Source organism: Mixophyes fleayi, chromosome 10, assembly GCF_038048845.1.
Source record: "Mixophyes fleayi isolate aMixFle1 chromosome 10, aMixFle1.hap1, whole genome shotgun sequence".
NCBI classification, from domain to species: Eukaryota; Metazoa; Chordata; class Amphibia; order Anura; family Limnodynastidae; genus Mixophyes; species Mixophyes fleayi.
The window spans coordinates 24,076,699-24,099,590 of record NC_134411.1 but is presented as its reverse complement, the minus strand read 5'-3'; the positions used below and the strand labels follow the sequence as shown (position 1 = coordinate 24,099,590).

Genomic DNA, 22,892 nt, shown 5'->3' with positions numbered 1-22,892 from the left:
ATAATATATTCTGCATACTTGGCCAGTGATTTTCTGGTTAATATTCTGTTTCCAACAAAAGTTCCAAGTAGATTATTCCACCAACAGAGCCATCATGTCATACCTTGTGTGTGACTAATGTGCCCAGGAACTCGAGAGAGAGCTTTCTGATCTTTGTTTGTGCATTTGCGATGTTATACTGGATTTCTTTTTAAACATCACATATATTATTTAGCAGTTAGATAATTTATTAAGCAAGGTCTAATAAATATTATTCTACAAGTTTTACTAGTTCTTATTTTTAGTCACAATTTACATGCACATTGCATGTAAATTACAACAATTAGAACCACACACTGTTGTATTTAGTAGACCAAAAAAACCCAAACATTTATAAGACTTAGAGAACAGACAAATTGCTGTAAGAATTCGAATATGGAATTTACAATGATCAAGGCAACCTATGCAGTATTCATTAGACTAAAAAAAGAGTGACTTGGTGAACAGGCAGATTTCTGGTATAATTGGTCGACTGTAAATTACAAGTAGAACCACCTATTGAATTATTGCTGTTTATTAGAAAAAAAAGGTCTCCAAAGCTGGATGAACAGTAAGACAAATCTCTGACAATATAAAATGAACATATAACCATGTGACAATTCCTTATATGTAGATTATGTAATATAAAAAACTTAGCTTATTATTTATTAGATTATATCAACTTTGAGATATTAATATAAACCGAAAACAAATGGAGCTTCCATTTAATTTTTTTATTAATGCATATTCTGTTAAAGGCAAAAGTTGTCTAAGGTGCATACATTAAACAGAACCTAAACCTAAAACCTGATATAATATTTTTGATATTTTGCAGAGTAAACACTATTTTTTATTCTTCGGCTATTTGAATCATTTGCTTACTCAAACATGCAGTATTAGTTGATCATTGAACTCCATCTTTCTGTTAATGTCTTTGATTTCCTTAACAGTTACAATCTGTTTGCACTAAAAAGAAACCCAGTTGCGTGACATCAATCATTGCAAAAGTACATACCATGGTGAAGTATCCAAAAATACTAAACACACTCATATAGGATGATCATCATATGATATGTCTTTTATAAGACATACACACTTATTGGTATATCGGTCAACTGTAAAACTCAATCTCTCACACACCTGGGTATTGTTCACCATCGGCTTCCTCATTTGTTCTTTCGCTCCTCCTCTTTTCGCGGGCATCCTTAATGCGTCTTTTTTCTGCACCGGAACCTTTTTGGCATTTCCGAACTCTGCACTTCTTCCGTTGCACAGTTTCTGGGCAGTGGCCGCCTCCGAACTGTGGCTCCAACGTGATCATTCGTGTTCGAATCATGTGACCTTTTCCACACGACTTATTACATTCTGACCAGTGAGACCACTCCGTCAGTTCACAGTTTATAGCTGGAAAACAAAAACTGCATTTAAATATAATGTTTTTGATTCCCTCGCCACAATTTCACCCTAACATTACCTTAACCTTAACATTACATTTCTTGGCTGTTTTGGTTGGGCTCAGAGGGGGTTATGTATTAAGAAGGTAGAGAGCTGCAGTAACCCATAGCAACCAAACATACAAAATAACCCATTTTCCTGGGACACACTTCTCTAAATTTTCTATGTAAACTGGTTAAAACTAAGAAACTAATGTATAAAAACCACCTGTCCACCTGTACAAGACTGTGTACCCACGCATCCATGGTACAATAAGGCTGAGCTACTTTCACTCACGCATTGATTGCAACACAAACTGGGCCTGATTCATTAAGGAAAGGAAAGTAAAAAAAATGAGTAACTTTGCACTTTGGCAAAACCATGTTACATTGAAGGAGGTGGTAAATTTAAAATATTAGGACAGATTTATAGTTGGGCTAGGACATGTCCTAGATCAACTTTATATTTCAGTGTATAATGAAATGAAAGCTATCAAGTATTTGTGTGCTACATGAAAAAGCAGCCAGTATTTTCCTTATGTACAAAATAATAAACTAATTTGCACCCCTTGCATTGTAACATGGTTTTGTCCAGGAGAAAACGTACATTTTTTTTGCCTTACTTTCCTTGAATCAGGCCTTCTATGTCAAGCAGAATGAGCTATGGAGGAATTACACAAAGAACATTGGGAGGTGCGTAGTTGACATGAAAATTTTCCACAAATCAGCAACCCCTACAAGAATCGTGGGTGCACCTCCCCATACAAGTTTACTAAAGCACAGAGGTTAGTTGAAAAATAAGTGTGAAAACACTGTATCCCAAGGGAAATGGTTTATTTTGAAACATATGCCACTGGAACATATGTTGTATTGTATTGAGCTATAACTTCTGCTAACACAAAAAAAAAAGAGGAAAAAGTGAAGTGATGTCATTGTGACCTACATGATATAACAGGCGTATTGTAAAAATGGTATAAAATATACATAAAACATATACTGTACAAGACCATATAAGAGATTACTTAAAAGCATCTAGGGTCTGGTTCATTACGGAAGGTAAATCCCGATACCTTGCCGTATTTTGCATAAAATTGCTCTGCACATGTTCAGACAATTGACTATACGCCAGTGAATTTAAGTACATGCAATTCATTTTCAAACTCAATGGACTCTTCTGGCAGTGTACTGTAATCAAAGGCAGAACGGTGGAGGAAAGGGCTGTATAGACGCAGGTAATATACAGGAAGGGCGTGTCAAAGCCGAGCATACACACATCCATCCGATTCAAGCTCTGGTCATGTTTGAAGTATGAAAGGAGGAGATCATACCGCACAAGGTATGTCATCAATTATAGATCCCTATATGAGTGGATGAATATACCACCTCATATCCCAGAGTACTCAATTATAGAGGGACTACTGAGTGGTGCACCCTAACACTGTAAGAATACTCATACACAAAAAAGGGGGAAAGACAGTGCAGATATGGGGCACTCAGAATCTATAAGTGGAAAGGCAAATATTGAAATAAAATCTAACCTTTAATATTTTCTATAAAATATAGTGTGCTTCTCCTGATGAGAGAAAGCTAGCGAAATATTAAAAACCAAAACATACAAAGTGAATTAAAACTGCAGATCAACTGCAGACGCTCTGTGGTCCTGTCTAAATTATTGTATAGTGTATAGGACAATTAATCTTTATATATATATATATATATATATATATATATATATATATATATATAGTACAATCTAATACATATGTCCACTAAATCATTTATCATTATATATTAAGGAGCTACTCATCCTTAGTATATCAGATAATTCCAATATCTAGCTCTAAGAAATTATATTTCTTATATTCTTTGCGTTATAATAGAATTCAAGATAATTGGATTAATCCTTATAGAGAGTTTCATTTGGTTTGATATATAGTCTGATAGATACAGTTAGTACTCAAAAGTTTTTCAGTAATATCTCAGTTTTCAAATTTAGAACACAGATCTATCCTATTATTTTGTCTTGCAGGCTTAATAAAATATTTCTCCAAAATTATGGTCTTTATTTGATATGTTTTTTATTGTTTCATTCATCATCTGTGAAGATTGTGCACCAGATAGACTAAATTTCTAATAGGCTAAATTTCTATAATAGCCAAGTGTCTATCCAACATTAATATACAGGGTTAAATTCTTTTAGTAATGCCAGAGTTCAAATACTACCCAACCTAAATATAGGAAAGTTTGTTTTCTCCGTTTACAACCTATTAGGTTAATAGGATTAGCAATTTAAACAGCAACAAACAGTCTGCCTGTCAGCTGTAGTGTAATATTATGCAGCACAGAGAGACTGCTCCTCAGTGGTAATTAACCCTGAAATGCAAAGCTGTAGTTCCTTTGTTCACCAAGCTTTGGTCAGTGTGATTAGTATTTCAAATAACAATAGGAATGTATTTGTCAGCTATTTATTTAAACATACATGGTACAGAGAGGCTGATTTGCAATAGTAATCAGCTCTAAAGACACAGGTAACCTTAGTTCCTCTGTCCCTAGCTTATTGACTCAAAAAGATAAACAAACTGAATTATACTGGCAAATTGCCTATCAGCTGTAGTTAAAACGTCTGAAGTAAAGGGAGACTGGCATTTAATATTGTCTAAATATAGAGAATGATAGGATAGTTCTTTCATTTGCAGCCTGTTGTCTTGCTATAATTAGCAGTCTAAATAGGATTGGTGATCTGCCTGTCAGCTATTGTTGCAACATATAGGGCTAGATCTAAGAGTTCCCCATTCTAGGTTGAGATAAGATAATCTGTGTCATTATTGAAACATTAGTAGTAGACTCCTTAATCATATAAGACAGGTACACAGAGCAGATAAGCTTTATCAAGGCAAACCAGAGCTTCATTATGGTAGCTGTTAAATAGAGCAGTAACCCCACCCTCATAATGACATCACATTCATTTGGCCAATCCTGATGCTTTGTCTCCAATAATGATAGACAGTGTATTAATCCAATCCTGGGGCACAGGATTAGTCAGACCCGCCCATCGTGTCCCACTATTGGTCAGAAAGAGCTATGTTGATATATATCCACACATAAAATAAATCAACTTGCAGGGTAAGTATTGTTTGTGTGCAGAGTGAAGAAGTGCATAGGGACACCTAGAATTTATCAGGAATAGCATGAATATAGCCCAGGATCCAGGAAAAATAGCTCCAATCATACAGATATTTCTTATGGTTAGTAATACTAAGATATGATACTTTATTCTGACCACCAATGGATACAGTAAGATTAAACAGTTAAAAATAAACAATTAAATCAACAGCTACATGTTACAGATCACCCTGTCCCTGTTTAGGCATATAATCTGGATGGACTATTATAGTAAACAGAATAAATCAGTGAAAAATCCTAATATTATTGCTCAATCAAAAATAGATTATATAAAAATTTCTGTTAATTATGAAAAAATTATTAAAATAAAAACTTGATTAATAATTGTGAATATATACATACACATATATATATATACACACACATATATACACACATATATACACACACACATATATATATATACACAACTTGTAGTGTGAAGTATGCGTAGATTAAAGAAAAAATACATATTCTGTTATTATAAGGTTATGTTTTATTTCAATGTTTGCCTTTCCACTTATAGATTCTGAGTGCCCCATATCTGCCCTGTCTTTCCCCCTTTTTTGTGCATGTTTGAAGTATGTCATTTTTTGCTGTATCACTTGCTTTGTAAGTGCCAAGTGATAGCGATGACACATATGCATGCTATAACATGTGTTTGCAATCAAGAACAACTGCAAATACATTTTATGTACAGTAGGCATTAATAACATATTAATTTATGTATTTCACGGGGGGGACTAAATAAAAAACAACAAATTTTTGTAAGCATTTGTATTAATGATTATATTAACAGGTGTTAATGTCTTTTTTTTTTCATTTGTGCGTGGGACTTCACACGGCTCTGCTTGAAATGGGAGAGCTGCATGCACCTAACAGTAGTGCACAGAGAATTGCCCATCTATATTATGGGGATAGGGAGAGTTGGAGAGCAGCCAATCACTCTTTAAAATTATAGCCACGCCCCCATGTATGCTGGTCACATCCACTGGTGGCGTGGAGTGGAAATCCCCCTCTGCAAATCCTACGTTTGCCCCTGCAGGTGTGGAGTACTTGCTAGCCACATTACACTGGAGTGGGAGCACCTATTGGAATTTCTCTTTAATGTCTGTATGTAACAATTAAGCCAATTGAGGCACAATTTGCAGCACAGCCACTAAGCTTCTTAGCTCATAAGCGTGGTGACTTGCAGACAGAGGGGTAGAGTAGGAGTACAGTGAGGTTTTCGGGGAAAGACTAAAACCTTGTCTGTTCCACTCCTGTAATTGTGCTACCTGAGATAAGATTCTTGCCTCTCATCTGGAAATTTTCATCCCATTACAAACAACTGTACAGTATGATTTCACTTTTTTGTACATTGAATGCAATCATCACTATATGCATATAGTGATATTCTCTGATAACTAGGAATTGTAGTTCACAAAGTCCTCCTAGTCAGGCAATGACATATGTAGGTGGTGATCATCATGTACATGAACAGTATTGAAAAATCTTGGCAATTAGGCTTCCTGCATTGCTTCAGTTCAGCAACCATGCCAAATAGCTCACAAATCCCGAATACAGCTTGCCTATTCATCTGCCCTTGTCCGGCACTCAGGGTTCCCATAATTTGCATTGCAACAAGGAATTTATAATCATAGAATCAGTTATGGAAAATTGAACCATTATTCTTTCCTGTAATTCAGAATCCTTACACTTAATGCCTGGAGTTAAATAATGCACTTAGGTGACATAGTAGAGGAGAGCTGCAATAGCTATGCAAAAATTGTACATTAAAAGACCAATTTACAGCAGAGCCTATTACAGCAACTACAATAATGTAAGTTGATGCTAAACCGAGCTTGCTACGGAAGTGCTCTGTTAAGTAACTGTATTTTAACTTCTCATTATTTATGTTACATGTATATTATACTGTCTGGCAACCATAAATAAAATAGTAGTGGACAACTAACATATATAAACAGATTAGACAAGATTAAAGGGCCTAATTATTATAGGGCAAAAAACAGACAAAATACACGTTTTTGGTGGCCATTTTTGACATCCTATACATCAAAGTGTAACGGTCAGTGGCAGCCTTGATGGCAATAAGACTCACTGATTTTTACCGGTGATAAGCTGGGCTTTCAGATCCATTGCATCTGTGTGCTGCGGCTAGCTGGACTAGTATTGCCCAGGCAGTTGAGCATGGCCCAGTTGCCCCAGTGATATTTTATTGATAGATTCTGGTGATAGGTGAGACATGTTCGTCTACCTCTATCTCTTTTCCTGAAGCCCTACTGGGAAATCTGCAGACCGGTGAGACCCAGTAAATTGCACCCACCAAAATGCTAATATCCATTTTAAACTACTTTTGACTTTCATTTAGACATGAAAACACAGAGAGCCTCCCAACTGTATTAATATATGTATTAAACACAACCGGCCTCATGTTTTGTGCACCAAAGAAGACGAATCAACAAACCAAGATATTTGGTTTAGTAACCCCTTACATCCAGCTTATTTTACCTTCTGTCAAGGTTATAATTGCACCAATGAATTTAAATAGGGAAAATCTAAGCCCCCCTACAGGTATGAGCTCTACGATATGGTCAACAATGCCCCTATTATTGTGGTTTTTCTGTGTAAAAACAAATCATACCACTATGATATGCTATCAGACCTAGTCTGGATGCCCCTGGAGTTTTAAGTGTCATTTTTATTTTGCCTGTTGGTCCCTCAAATACTTTGTAGACAAGTTACTCAATAACCCCAAAAATATTTTTACCCCTACAGCTATCAGCACTTATCACCTAAGATCTATCTCCAGAAACCTGGTAAGGGTTACTAAATTCAATAACGAATCTGGGTGCTTTGCCTTCTCGTGCCAGGCGACCTACCCAAGCCACTTAGATTTGCACTTGTCTTAAATCTTTCAAAGCATCTGTCTTACAGCTCTATAAACATATAATTGTAATACTTAATGCCTTTTGTCTATACTAGGTCACCGCTGTATATAATGGTTGCAGGACAAACGTAAAAATGAGCAGAAAAATACTTTATAAATTAATAATATAAATATAATTGCCCACTGACCCATCCATTAAACGCAATGGGCTATTATTAGTCTATTCTTCTTGAAAGAAAATCTTACCTCTCAAGAGTTCATTTGCCACAGATCAGATTGTGCAAATTTATTGCATGGCATCTTTTTGCAAGCTCAAACAAAATCCACTTGAAAACATTATAACACTGATAAATGTATTTCTGCCTAATGACCTGTATCAAATAATGTGCAAGCAAATTAATTAACACTACGTTCAATAAAGATGCTAAGTCCAGAGATACAACCAGTTAAGACTGATACGGTGGTAGTATGAGGATGTACGTACGGCACTCAGGAAGCATGCACTTTTCCACTTGCTTCAGCTCCTCATTGCAGTCTCCAAGTTCAGCTGGTGACTTTAACATTCTCTGTCGTGTTCTGCTCCCCTTGCCGCAAGTTACACTGCAGTCGCTCCAGTCAGACCACGGGGACAGCATACACGGGATAGTATCTGTTTGATAGAGATAAATGTGAAGTGTCACCGTCACATTCAAGGACTGAACTAATATTCAGCTAAACAGTCACCCAGGAACTAGGGGCCTGATTCATAAAGGATCTTAAAATAAGAAGTTTCTTATTTCAGTCTCTTGGACAAAACCATGTTACAATGCAAGGGGTGCAAATTAGTTTTCTGTTTTGAACATAAGTTAAATACTGACTGTTTTTTCATGTAGCACACAAATATCAACTTTAAATTTCAGTGTACAAATAAGCTATCAAGTATTTGTGAGATCACATTTGGCCACCTACTTGTATGGTTTAATTGGACACCATTTACGGTATACTGAGAAAGCGACAGGATCGGCCGATGAGTTGCCAAATTTACGCTGACTACACTCAAAATGAGCTAGATAATTATTTATTTTTAAATTGATTAGACCATTATTGGGCATGTGGGTAAATGTAGCATGGTGGCTTAGTGGTTAGCACTTCTGCCTCACAGCACTGGGGTCAAAAGTTCAATTCCCAACATGGCCTTATCTGTGCAGAGTTTGTATGTTCTCCCCATGCTTGCGTGGGTTTCCTCCAGGTGCTCTGGTTTCCTCCCACACTCTAAAAACATACTAGAAGTTTAATTGGCTGCTATCAAATTGACCTTAGTCTCTCTCAGTCTCTGTGTGTGTGTGTATGTGTTAGTGAATCTAGACTGTAAGCTCCAATGGGGCAGGGACTGATGTGAATGAGTTCTCTGTACAGCGCTGCGGAATTAGTGGCGCTATATAAATAGCTGATGATGATGATATAGTCAGAAGATGACTACTGTCAGCCTGTTTGAACAGCCATCTTTTGGCTGCAGTTTGTCCATCTACATGAGTTACCAGCATTGTGCACAATGAAAATAAAAAAACTAATGATGCATTGTTATTAATAAGTTAGATTGAATCGTATTTCACTTGATAAAGCACCAGGGTAATGGCCCATTTTAGAACTTGTTCATGAACTAGAAATAATGAGTCACTTCACTTTCTGAAGAGCGTTATGCAAAGTTTTGTCATGAAGCAGCGGCTGCTAGCTCGGTTATACAGAGGCGACGAAAGGACAGTCAATGGTCTATGAATCATTATAGCAGCAATAAAGACAGCTCAGGAAAACCCACAGAGAGACCATGTTCATCAGGGCATCTCCCAAACGACTTTCACAATTCGAACACATGAGAATATTTGTCCAGAGGCGCTTACAATGCAAGGGGTGCAAATTAGTATTCTGTTTTGCACAGAAGTTAAATACTGCCTGTTTTTTCATGTAGCACACAAATACTTGATAGCTTATTTGTACACTGAAATTTAAAGTTGATATGTGTGTGCTACATGAAAAAACAGTCAGTATGTAACTTATGTGCAAAACAGAAAACTGATTTTCACCCCTTGCATTGTAACATGGTTTTCTCCAGGAGACTGAAATAAGAAGTTTCTCAAGTTAAGATCCTTAATGAATCAGGCCCATAGTGATAATGTACTTACGGCACTCAGGCATCATGCACTTCTCCACTTCTGAGGTCTCGGTCTTGCACATGGACCCATCTGCTGGCGTCATCTTGATCATCCTGTGGCGCTTTTTCATCCCCATCCCACAGGTGGCGCTGCATTCCTCCCATTCTCCCCATTCTGTTACAATGCAGCTACTTGGCTCTGTGTATTAAAATATATAGACACAAACTATTATAAACCTTCTCACACAGCAATTTCTTGTCCAGTAATAACATTTAAAACGTGTAGAGTGCCTGCAACGCTGGTTTTTTTTTCTAAGAGGGGGAGTGGAGAGGGAGAGAGAGGGGGACAGAGAGATGGGCGAAGAGAGGGCGATCAGCATCTATTTTTAGGTCATGAGGTAGAAAGAATCAATGACCTATTAATATGACATTTTATTTTATTGCCACCTGAATAAACCAAAGGATTCTATGTGACTGCACTATGTGTATTGTGGGTAGAGAGGAATCACTGACCATGTGATTACACCATGTATACCGTGGAGGGGAGAGGAACCAGTGACCATGTGACTACACCATGTGTATACTGGGGGAGAGGAACCAGTGACCATGTGACTACACCATGTGTATACTGGGGGAGAGGAACCAGTGACCATGTGACTACACCATGTGTATACTGGGGGAGAGGAACCAGTGATCATGTGATTGCACCATGTGTATACTGGGGGGAGAGGAATCAGGGATTATGTGATTACACCATGTGTATACTGGGGGGAGAGGAACCAGTTATCATGTGATTGCACCATGTGTATACTGGGGGAGAGGAACCAGTGACCATGTGACTGCACCATGTGTATACTGGGGGAGAGGAACCAGTGACCATGTGACTGCACCATGTGTATACTGGGGGGAGAGGAATCAGTGATCATGCGATTGCACCGTGTGTTCAGTGGGTGGAGGTAATCAGTGATCATGTGATTGTACCATGTGTTCAGTGGGAAGATCAGTGACCATGTGATTGCACCATGTATACTGTGAGGGAGAGGAATCAGTGACCATGTGATTGCACCATGTATACTGTGAGGGAGAGGAATCAGTGACCATGTGATTGCACCATGTATACTGTGAGGGAGAGGAATCAGTGATCATGTGATTATTTTTTCAATAAAATTGCTTAAAAACATTTAATAAAAAGAAAATACAGTGCCGGTGAGCTGTGGTTGGCTAGCAGAGGCTTTGCTGCCTTCTCCCAACATATAACAGCTCCTATTATAAATCTCTGGTGAATGTTGTGAGGTTCTTTATTCAACATGCTCCTTGTTGTGCAGTTTATTTCAATTAAATTTGTTCGATCTCTAGCCCACAAGATTCAGTAGTGTAATTTGCTATACATTTTAATTTGGTCTAATAGATCCGTTTTCCAAGAACTGCAATGTCTCTGGTAAGGGAGTAATCATTCAGAAAGCAAAGAAAATAAAGTGCAAACAAAGATAAAATAACTATATTCACAACAATCCAACAGAGAAGTTTGCTGTTTAACACATTTAATTATAATTAATTATAAATAGACATTGATGAAAAAAATTCTAGTTACCACACTCCTCATTGACAATACACTTCTCTGTTTCTTCTGTTGGAACTTTGCACATTGATCCATCCTCCGGGAACTGCTTTACGTATCGTTCCCTGGATCGCATTCCCATCCCACAGGAGACACTACAGGGAGACCACATGATCCACTCTGACATCATACACGTCGATGCTTCTGAAACAGAGAAGATCCAGACATTAAAGGTCATCAATTAGCACTGAAACCAAAGCCGACTCTTCGAAGGGAAACGGGTTCAGAATGCCCCAAATCAAAGTCATGTGTGCCCACCAAACATCGGCCGCCGACTGTATAGTATTTTCTGGCAAAACAAAAACAAACCATCCTGGATATCCAAAAAACACGTCCATATAATCCAGACCATGAACCGTCATGAAAAGACGGGCACTTATCAAAACAAAAAAACAATACCAGGGATATATAAAACAATAGCAGCCCCATCAGCCGAGCAGGACCTGAGGACCCTTGCCAAAGACTACTAGCCCTTGATGCTAGTAGTCTGGACTTTGAAGTGACATTTCCACTGTTTTCACTATGAGCGTTTCCAGTCAGACCCACAATCCCACATAAGGTTGATCTTCCGTTCCGGTTCCAAAAACTGGGATGTCGGTGTGCACCTAGGCATGCCCTGGTACATTTGTGTAAATAGAAGAGCTCTGCATACCCGCATGTTTTGCACTTTCATAAATGTCCTTTAAACTTTCCCATGAATGTTTTCAGAATCCAGGCACCAGGTAGGCCGGTACAGCATCACAACCTGTGGATCTACAATTGTCCTGGCACTAAGTCCCGGCATGCTCTGCCTGTCCAAGGATGACAGGCTGGAACTCATAGTACCATAACAGAGATCCAAAGCTTGCCCCCTTATGCACTAGACTGCAGCAATGACCAGCAATAGATGTTACTGGAGATTATTTGCTATATCTCACTTTTCCTTACAAAATACACCATATACTTCCATTATCATAGAATGAGTATTGTTCTCAGTATTCACAGTGTATTATTTGACACTATAATCGGGGACGTACACTGTAAAAACTAGCGCAAAGAAAAAGAGTGTTATTCCCCATAGCAACCAATCAGATTGTAGCTGTCATGTTTGTAGTGAAGATATTAATGAAAGCAAATATCTGATTAGTTGTTGTGAGCAACAGCACAGTTTTCCTGTAAACTAATCTTCTCAAAAGTCCCCGTATAACCTGTTTCTATGTTTTCAGTGTAGCTCTATTTATTTGTAATTTTAATATATCATGTGCTATTTCAGCCTGAATCAAACTACATTTTTGAAAATGAAATTGATAAATGAAATTACCCTCATTATGAACAACAGGGCAAGCAATACAAAATAGATTTTTTTTTAACCTATATAGTCTTAAATTGACGTCCAAATTACCATCATCGCTGCATCCTGGACCCATGCAAGGCTCAAAGTCCTGGGTATCCGGACATGACACGCTGAGATCAAGTTGTGCTTTCAGCATGCGCTGCCTCATCCTTTTGCCTTTATCACAGGTGGCAGAACTGCAAGCGGACCAAGGAGACCAGTTGGAGTAGATGCATGTTTCTGGGGTGTCATCTAAAGGATAAAAATATAATACAATCAGATATCCAGCTTAAATGTCAAGAGGTCACCTACCTAGATTATAGGTTGTACAGTGCAGCCCACACACGGGCAAATCTGGGAATTTTACCTGTGGCCACAAGCAGGCCCAGTTCAAGGATAAGTCAAATACAGTCGACAAAAGACCATAACGATTACAGTATTTGGTTAAACAAACATTCGACCCTGGTAAATTAAGAGTTTTACAGAACAGAATGACCCTATTGATCCCAAACATGGTGTTGGACTCCTTTGAGTGAAACAATACTGAAACATTACCTAAATGCACTTATAATCATGTTCTGCCTGTGCTAGGCCACATAAGGAATGATCAGGTCATCTGGCCATATATGAGGAGGAACATCTGGCGATACATAAGAATTAACATCTGGCCATACATGAGGATTGACATCTGGCCATACATGAGGATTGACATATGGCCATACATGAGGAGGGACATCTGGCCATACATGAGGAGGGACATTTGTCCCTACATGAGGAGGAACATCTGACCATACGTAAGGAGGAAAATCTGGCCATATATGAGGAGGAACATCTGACCATACATAAGGAGGAACATCTGGCCATACATTAGGATGAACATCTGGACACAAAAGGAATGATCTGGTAATCTGACCATACATGACCAGGAACATGAAGCTTTTGTTGGCATTTTGGCATTACACTTCAGGATCATAACCACTGACACTCCTTCTCTTATAGTTTGGGAGGTCAGGTTTAGCAATGTTCACCTATGTACATTTCACAAACTTTCTGAACACGATATAATAAAAATGTAAAAACGGAATATAAGAGACACTACAGGGTTATAAATGGAAGGATAATTTCATCCTAAGAAGTTCCATAGACCCTGCTGTAGGAATTAATGTCTACAAACAAGCATTCATAACACACACATGAAGCAACATTGTTGTATTCTTACTTCATGATCCAGTTCTTGTCAAAATAAAGAACATTTAACGTATCGGACAGGCAGTGCATCTAATGCAAATCATCACAAACACACCACCAGGCAAAAAAAAGTGTTGATCTATCAGTGTATAATCCCTATCTTATGTTCGTAAACTATATTTGTATCATTTGTGTTCAAGTTGTACTCTGCTTTAGTTACGACACACATATATTTTACCAACTGTCGATGCTGTCATAAAAACTGCAGTGCCTTAACTCAATGCCATTCCCTAAAAAAAACCTACTTTGCTTCATTCATCATAACCATTTATTTATATAGCGCCACTTATTCCGCAGCGCTGTACAGAGAACTCACATCAGTCCCTGCCCCATTGGGGCTTACAGTTTAAATTCCCTAACATACACACACAAAGACTGAGAGACAGACACAGACTAGGGTCAATTTGTTAGCAGCCAATTAACCTACTAGTATGTTTTTGGAGTGTGGGATCTAACAGCAGCACCTGGAGGAAACCCTTGCAAACACGGGGAGAACATACAAACTCCTCACAGATAAGGCCATGGTCGGGAATTGAACTCATGACAGAGCAGAAGTGCTAACCACTACGCCACTGTGCTGCCCACATTGTAAATTAATGTCTGTTTAGAAACTAATGTTCCATTAGGAAACAGTATGGATTTCTATCAACTTTAGTGTTTACATTTTGTATTCCGTTCCTATGTTATAGCATGAAAGTTCCAATGGTTTTCTCTGCCACACTGAAATAAGAGCTTGTTTGTGGGTGCACTGGGCACGGCTGTACTTACCATACATCAACCATAAAATTCATGTCCCCTAAATTTACCCCTGTGGTGGGTAATAAGTTTACACACTGTAAAGTCCACCAGGCAGCAAATAAAATACGATGAATATATTGAGGTAATTTAAGTCAGCGGCAGACAGACAAGAAAAATACTTTGTGAAAGCAGCACAATGCTTTCTGATAAATCACTTCAAAATCCCCAAAAAGGGAAAATCCATCAAGTGCCATTTTCCTGCCTTTTGTGTGCCCTGCTGAGCTTGATAAATGAACCCTTTAATCACACATCTTGCAGATCTTTCGAGGGCCACTTGAGGGCACTGACTGACAAATAAAGAACTCATTTTTTTCTTCCCTCTTGTGCGGCGGTGGCGAGGATGAGTGATTGCGAGTAAAACACGCCGGTATGATTTTTAGGACAAACAAAGCATTCTTTTTGCATAATCGCAATCAATTCTTGTCACCGGCTCGCACTATAATCAGGGCTCCTGGCAGACTTGCTTTATTTTAACCACTTAAGGTATGCTGACGCTGATAGGGTCTGATCGCGATTGGGGCATTTATCTTGTGTACAGGTTGGAATGACAGATTCAATGTTCATGCCTACGAGAATAATATATTTCAAACTGTTGTATGTAAAACAATGTGCGGAGCTTATGGTGGAGGATGTAAATGAAAGATCACCACTGTTCTTAAAGCATATTACTATGGAAACTGTAAATGAACCTGAAACTAGAGTGAATTTCATACATATCTGCCAGCAGTCCCCATTTTCACTGGATAGTACAACTTTTTTTGGCATCTGAAAGGGTCTGAGCCTTGCCCAAAACGCAGGTAGACTTGTGCCAAGTCGTTACTACCAAATAATGATTTGCAATTGGAGTACCCCTTCATAAATATCATTTATTTATATAGCGCCACAAATTCCACAGCGCTGGGATAGAGAATATTTGTCATTCATATCAGTCCCTGCTCCATTGGGGCTTGCAGTCTAAATTCCCTAACACACACAGACTAGGGTTAATTTTGCCAGCAGCCAATTAACCCAGAGGTATGCTTTTGGAGTGTGGGAGGAAACCCATTGGAAACATACAAACTCCACCCTGGTCGGCAATCAAACTCATGACCCCAGAGCTGTGAGACAGGAATCCTAACCACTGAGCCACCGTGCTGCCCTTTAACTTAATAACGCAAGAATTGAATTTCACAGAGCAGGATTCTCCGCGTGTGTTGTTCTGTGCATTTGTCCTCATTGTGTTGGCTTCAGTGTCCCTTTGTTTAATGTGTCAGCACAATTAAGCCTGTTCTTCACCAACAGTAGAAACTGCATTTTATTCACCTATCCTAATATTTATACCTTCCTCTTTCTCTTCTGTGACAAGATCAGCTACGATGTCATCCACGTTGTCGGGTACTACATTGCATTGCTCCCCCTGTAAGACATAACACATAATTAATGAGCGGTGACAAGTGAGCTGCTGGTCCAATTAATGGTTACTAATGAGAGCTGGATTGTTCAGTGTGATACGGCAGAGCATTAGCCTGCACACATAAATCAAACAGCGCTATTATATTAAGGCAAGATAGTAACAATGTGAGTTCATGCTGTTTGATTTTAGGTGGCTGAGTAATGAGTCATTTTATATTTCCTAACCAATTAAACACAGGAAATAAAAAAAAAAGCTGACAAATAACAAAGGTTACACCTAAAATCTAACTTTAGTGATATACCCATGGAGTCAATTTCTTTTAGATAAAAAGTTAAATCCAACGTCTGTCACATGATAATGTAAAGATTGCGCTATTGCAGTCCTACGTCACTGCATTCCTATTGACAGATTTCGAAACAGGTGGGGGTAAGTTCCCCACAGCTTGGGGGGCTCTCGGTTGCTCCCTTTGTCCAAATAGAATGTGCTCCATCTGTAGACAGGGGAGGACATATCATATGCAGAATGTATAGGTGGACAGAGCCACTAACTGATAGGGAACCCAAACTGGGTGGGGCCATGTATCTCTGAGCCTGTTCTGTTGCACCTCTCCTGCATTATCATCATCATCTATTTATATAGCGTCACCAATTCCGCAGCGCTGTACAGAGAATATTTGTCATTCACATCAGTCCCTGCCCCATTGGATCTTACCATCCAACTTCCCTAACGCACAGACCAGGGTTAATTTTGTCAGCAGCCAATTAACCTACCAGTATGTTTTTGGAGTGTGGGAGGAAACCGGAGCACCCGGAGGAAACCCACGCAAACACGGGGAGAGCATATAAACTCCACACAGATAAGGCCATGGTCAGGAATAAAACTCATGATCCCAGTCCTGTAAGGTAGAACCACTGAGCCACCTCTGAGAATGAGGCCAGGGGTAATATGCTTGTGGTTTACGTTACGCCAAGGCGTCCAGGAATGTTATCTGCCGTAGAAGTATTCCTCTACCCTCTGTAAGTTTGGCATGGGGCTACAGTTTCTACATGATTGTGTTATGGAACATGGTAAATAGACACATGGGCACAATTGAGTGCTACAACAGATGTATAATGTTTTAGACACCTCTATTTTGCTCACCACACCACAGATATCTTGTCTTGCCAGTGTATTTAGTGCTTCTGTTCAGAACTGTGCCAGTCTTCTAAAGGTTATTAGTGGTGGTTTCTGAAGAGGAGCCGGGTAATACTACTACACGGGGACCGCTGTGGTGTCTAGATACGGACTATAAACCAGTCTTTACCATTAACAAGCTACTTTAATTGAGGTGAAACTTCACTAAATATCAGACAATGCAAAGTCAGAACAAATGGCCATTAAGAAAAATGTACAGTATTAAATGGTAGTAAAACCATCCTAATTGAATTCACTCTTTAAACATCACATCACATACGGTTACATCATTGAGCCAACATGTCTAGTCAAATAAATCAATAAATACCATATTATGCCTCCATTTATCAGTGAATAAGAAATTCTGCTATTTCTTTATTGAAATATATGCAAAAAAACTGATGACAATTTAATATTGTTTGACAAGGCAAATCACCATCCATCACCATTCAACATGCTACCAAAACGCTTATCCATCCTCTCATCATCTCCCGTCTTGACTATTGCAACCTCCTGCTATCTGACATTCCTGACACCCAAATATCCACACTTCAATCCATCCTAAATGTTGCTGCAAGACTGATCATCCTCTTCCACCGCTCCACATCTGCTGCAACACTTTGCAAATCCCTACACTGGCTCCCTGTGTCCTCCAGAATCAAATTAAAATTATTCACCCTTAACTACAAAGCCCTCAACATTACTACCCTAAATTCATCTCAAATCTCATATCAAAATACTCTCCCTCCCGCCCTCTTAGATCTACCTCTAACCTGCGCCTTGTCTCGTCTCTGGTAACCACCTCTCGCTCCCGCCTACAAGACTTCTCCTGTGCTGCTCCCCACTTATGGAATTCCCTACCACACACATTCTTACTTTCCTACAGTCTTCGAATCTTTAGACTCTCTTTGAAAACCCATCTCTCTTCTAGAGGTGACCTTATCCCCGATAACACTATTCACACTAATACACCCTCACAACTGTCCCAATCTCCACTCTGAGCCACACTCGCTCCTCTTGTTTCAGCTGTGCCCTCTTCCACTTAGAGTGTAAGCTCTCTAATGAGCAGGGTCTTCCATACCCTTTGCTTTCATTTCTGTGTTTATTTTGTCTACCTTGTCAGGGGCGCACGGAGGATTGTCGGGGGGGGGTTTCTCTCCGCCGACCCCAAAAAAAAACAAAGAGAGAGCTGCTGCGCATGCGCATGCAGCAGCTCCGTTTCGCCAGCGCTGTCCTATACAGCAGCTGCGGCGCTGTCTAAGAAGCATCTGAGGCGGTGCTGTACAATACAGCACCGCCGCGGACGCTTCTTTGACAGCGCCGCGGGTGCTGTGTAGGACAGTGGCCACTTAGTTAGCGCAGGGGGGGGGTTTCTAGAGACTCAGAAACCCCCCCTGCGTGCGCCACTGCTTCTATGTCCCTGTTTTATGTATGTTCTGTTTTCCTACTGTACGGCGCTGCGGAGCACTGTGGCGCCATACAAATCTACGATAATAATAATAATAACCCTACTGCACACAAAAAAATACAATTGTCATTGTAGTTTACACAATCGCTTCTCACTATTATTTAATTTCATTATTAATTATTATGAGCTTGAAAACTGCTATCCCAAGTAAAGAATGGCTTATAAGTTCCCTAAATTTTCAGGTTGTTAGTAAATATTACTTACTTTTCGGGCAATTCTTTCAATAATAACTCTTGCCACCGGAATGATGGGACCTCCCTCTGGATCATAGAACGGGCTCTGTGGATGGTCCAAGCTCGTCAACGGTCGGATTTTTTCTTGTGGTATTGTGGGTTTGTTGGGCGACTAGATACAATTGAAATAATGAAGAAAGTATTATTTACATCATATGATCATTATTTTCTTCATTGTTCTGAGCGTCCTCAAGCTGTCCAAAAAGTTCACTATTTTGCAACTAAAAGGAAATCAGAATATTTTAAGAATATCTCTGCTTGAAATAGGATTGTCTAAAAGCCAGATCAGATGGCGAACCTTGAACACTGAGGTCAGATTCAATAAGACTCTGAGAATGTATTGTGCTCCGACACGGATGTCCTTTAGATAAAAGGACCTTTTACCGGCACATCTAAAATTAGTCCACATTAACTACCCAGTTTAACTAGATTAAAAGTGGATTTTTACTCCAAGATATTTTATCATATCCTTCATGCCTTCAAGTAGCAGAAGAGTGGATCCCAGTGTTGGTGCTAACCAATCACATGCTCCCAGTACATCCACCTTATTTCACTCAATCCTTCATTAGTCCTCCTAGTGCTTTACTATAATTTACTATAATTACCACCAAATCCTTTATAGTATGAAGGGCCATACTTAATTAATGGTGAGAACGCTGAGTGTGGCACCGCAACATGCTGTTACTCTAGTAAAATATAATTTAATATAATTTAAAATAAAGGGTGTAGACATCTCCTATTGCATACAAGGAATTACTCTGTCTTGACCCCAAAGAGCTTGGTGGGATGATAACTGGCCCAGAAAAATAGATGAACTAATCTGTGCATGATTAAAAAAAATCCTGAAAACATGACCTGTTGAAGACTTAGTTTAAGCACCTCGGTCCTAAGGCTTCAGGAAGCCATGTTTTCCATCAAGATAATTATAGCTAGACCGTTTCTCCTAAAGCCTTTAAGGGACATCTGCTAGGGAACTGCTGGCTGTACACAACCTCACGACTGAATAGGTGCTATAGTCTGTGACCCCGCTTCCAAGCCCTTACATCTCCTTTTTCCCCTGCGGGCAAAAAAACAGCCCATGGGGCAATTATGTCAGGGCTACCCTGCCGGTCCTTTTAAAGTGTATACGTCCAGTTTTTGGGTTTGAGTAAAGTTCATGGGCATGTAGCCTATCAATTCACTCAGAGCAAATACAACATGAAAATAAGTTGGGCCTCATGAATATTAGTCAGGCAAAGTCTCAGTGATGTCACTGAATTCTGGTAAACTGATAGGCTGCATAAAATTCAAGGTATATTATATATTACTTACTGACATTCCCTCAAAAGAAGACATTGGGCAAAATTTACTAAACTGCGGGTTTGAAAAAGTGGAGATGTTGCCTATAACAACCAATCAGATTCTAACTGTCATTTTGTAGAATGTACTAAATAAATGATAATTAGAATCTGATTAGTTGCTATAGGCAACATCTCCACTTTTTCAAACCTGCAGTTTAGTAAATATACCCCTATGTCTAATAATCTAATATTAAGTACACAAGAGAACCTTCTGCAATGCATTTTATACATTCTCCATATCAACAAGTGGCATAAAATATATTATTAATTTTCCATTTTTAAACAATCACTTACAATATATTTATATGTTAGAATTTGGAATTTACAGACATGTATATACAAAATAGATTTCCTTATGTAACATGTTCAAAAATTGTACAGAAACCCAGGACCTGATTCATTAAGGAAAGGTAAGCAAAAATTTAAGTAAGTTTTCTTACTCAAGTTTTCTGGACAAAACCATGTTGCAATGCAAGGGCTGTAAATAAGTTTATTATTTTGCATATAAGGAAAATACTGTCTGTTTTTTCATGTAGCATACAAACACTTGATAGCTTATTTATACACTGAAATTTAAAGTTGATCACATTGTAAAATTTACCTCCCCCTCCAATGCAACATGGTTTTGCCTATTCTACTTACTTTTGCTTAACTTTCTTTAATGAATCAGGCCCCCAGTCCCTAAACAAAATCATTATTTGTGAAACATCTGCAAATATGAAAGTGCCCATCAGGTGGCAGTAAAGTCCTATAGCAAGTCCAGACACTTGCCCAACAAGCCATGAATACTGCGCAGCAAAAATAAGATAAAACTGTAGATCAGTAAAAGATAATAGGAGATCTGAACACACACACATAGTAATAAGTCCTTAACAAGCTCTCTATCTTATATATATATAATTTTACAAAGGTGTCATTTGGGTGGATAGCAAGCCGATAATTCACAATTTAAAAAATAAATCAAGGAAGCAGAAATTGCAGTATCCCTGGTCTAGTGCATACCATCCTTCTAATAGTATAAAGCACAGCTTATTGCTGGTATTTAGGCGTGAAATGTATACACAGGGGTCCATTATAAGCCGGAAACTTGAAAAAGAGTTCATTTAAGGGAAAGCATTTCTGCAAGAAAAAAAAATACAGTGTTTCTGGTGTTGATATTGTGCATTGATTTTAATTTGTTATCCTTGCTTTTACATAGAGCAGAAAATCAATGGGGTATTCTCAATTTATGTAGCTTTTTTTACGCAGTGCCCTCAATTCGTACAAGCCAAATGAAAAACCATACCAATGTGCAGAACATCGGCTTTATCCTGCAAATTCTTACATCTCAGCCCTACCAGCTTAGGTGGTACAGATAGTCTCTGTGTTTAGGATACATCTCCTTTGACAAACTAAAGTTATTGGAAAGGTGGAGGGGAGAAAACTTTATACAATCAGATTTTAATTGGAGTGAGAAAATAATCTCAGAGAACTGTCAAAAGACAATCTCTAGTCTATTCTCAAACTTCGCTTGTTAAATCTTTCCTTTTCTAGAGCCTGGCGTATGCTGAGTGGCAGATGGAAAAGGTGGCTGCGTTTCCAAAAGGTGGGTGGGCGGGCACAGAAACAAAAGATGCAAATGTGTTAAGTAATGTAAAATACATACACACCATCAGACACACCAGCACCGCTAAATGCAACAGCACCTGTAGATCTACTGCTGAAATGTTAAAGGGAACCTATGGTGAAATCTAAAATGGAATTGCTCTATTACAGAAATATACTGTACATATTTTAATGTGGTCACTTTTTAAATCTCCCTGCTCATTGATGAGCTACAGAAATGACACAAGTTTATTATCACGCTCATCATGGGTGCCAATATCATCAATGTCATTAGCACTTAGGGTTAATGTTGAAGCATTGGCGGAACATAACAGTTGCCGCTAAGGGCCCCATCCAGGCTCTGCCCCCCTCCCCCCCCCCAGGCCCCCTCTCTACTTCAAAGAAGAGAAGAGTATTCTTCTCAGCACAGCAGAGTGGGGGCCCAGTGGCATCACGATCACGGTGCCAATACTCAGGTCTTGCTATGGGGCCTGGCAAGGCTCCATACCACCCCTGCATTGAAATAAACTAAGGCTATAGTGATGTAACAAAGTATTCATACTGGGAGTCCTAATCAATAAATCTATGGTGATTCATTAATACTGTTTCACATCATCACATATTGAAATACTATTTAGACAGTGACCTGTGCATTTTTTATTTCAGTGTAACATAATGCACTCTTTATTCAGTTAGAAAATAATCAACGCTGCAGCCACAAACTACATTTCTGAGCCCACGGGTCACCCAGACACTGAAAAGCTATATATTTCTGTGGTATCTATATTTTATATCAATATCATCAATGCTTTATGTGACAAAGATTGGAACACTGAGATGAGCCTCTATTATGACAATCTAGGCATATTGCAAGCCCAAGGGAAACTTTATTATGCACATATAGACATGGCAAATGTCTATTTGTGTATCTCCACAGCAAGAACAGCCTATGACGCAATTAATGATGTCCTCTCAGTAATGGCGGCACTTCAGGTCTCATCCTATACTTTTAACTAGATAAAACCCTTGACATATACTGTACAGTGTAATAAAAAAAAGATATCAGACTTTGATATTACATGCTCTTCTCTGCA

The 22,892-nt window shown here is 38.8% G+C and overlaps 1 protein-coding gene across 2 annotated transcripts in view; it reads right to left on the bottom strand.

The window, feature by feature from the left end:
* SPON1 (spondin 1) overlaps positions 1-22,892 on the bottom strand; it is a 232,425-nt gene that overhangs the window by 1,854 nt on the left and 207,679 nt on the right. The window contains exons 9-15 of one of the 2 annotated variants that reach the window (XM_075188063.1): positions 18,846-18,986; positions 15,928-16,003; positions 12,631-12,813; positions 11,223-11,393; positions 9,663-9,830; positions 7,988-8,152; positions 1,159-1,422 (exon numbers count right to left, since the gene is read on the bottom strand). In XM_075188063.1, the coding sequence (XP_075044164.1) occupies positions 1,159-1,422; positions 7,988-8,152; positions 9,663-9,830; positions 11,223-11,393; positions 12,631-12,813; positions 15,928-16,003; positions 18,846-18,986 (1,168 nt within the window). The remainder of the gene's footprint in view (positions 1-1,158; positions 1,423-7,987; positions 8,153-9,662; positions 9,831-11,222; positions 11,394-12,630; positions 12,814-15,927; positions 16,004-18,845; positions 18,987-22,892) is intronic. The other variant, XM_075188064.1, reaches the window with a different exon arrangement.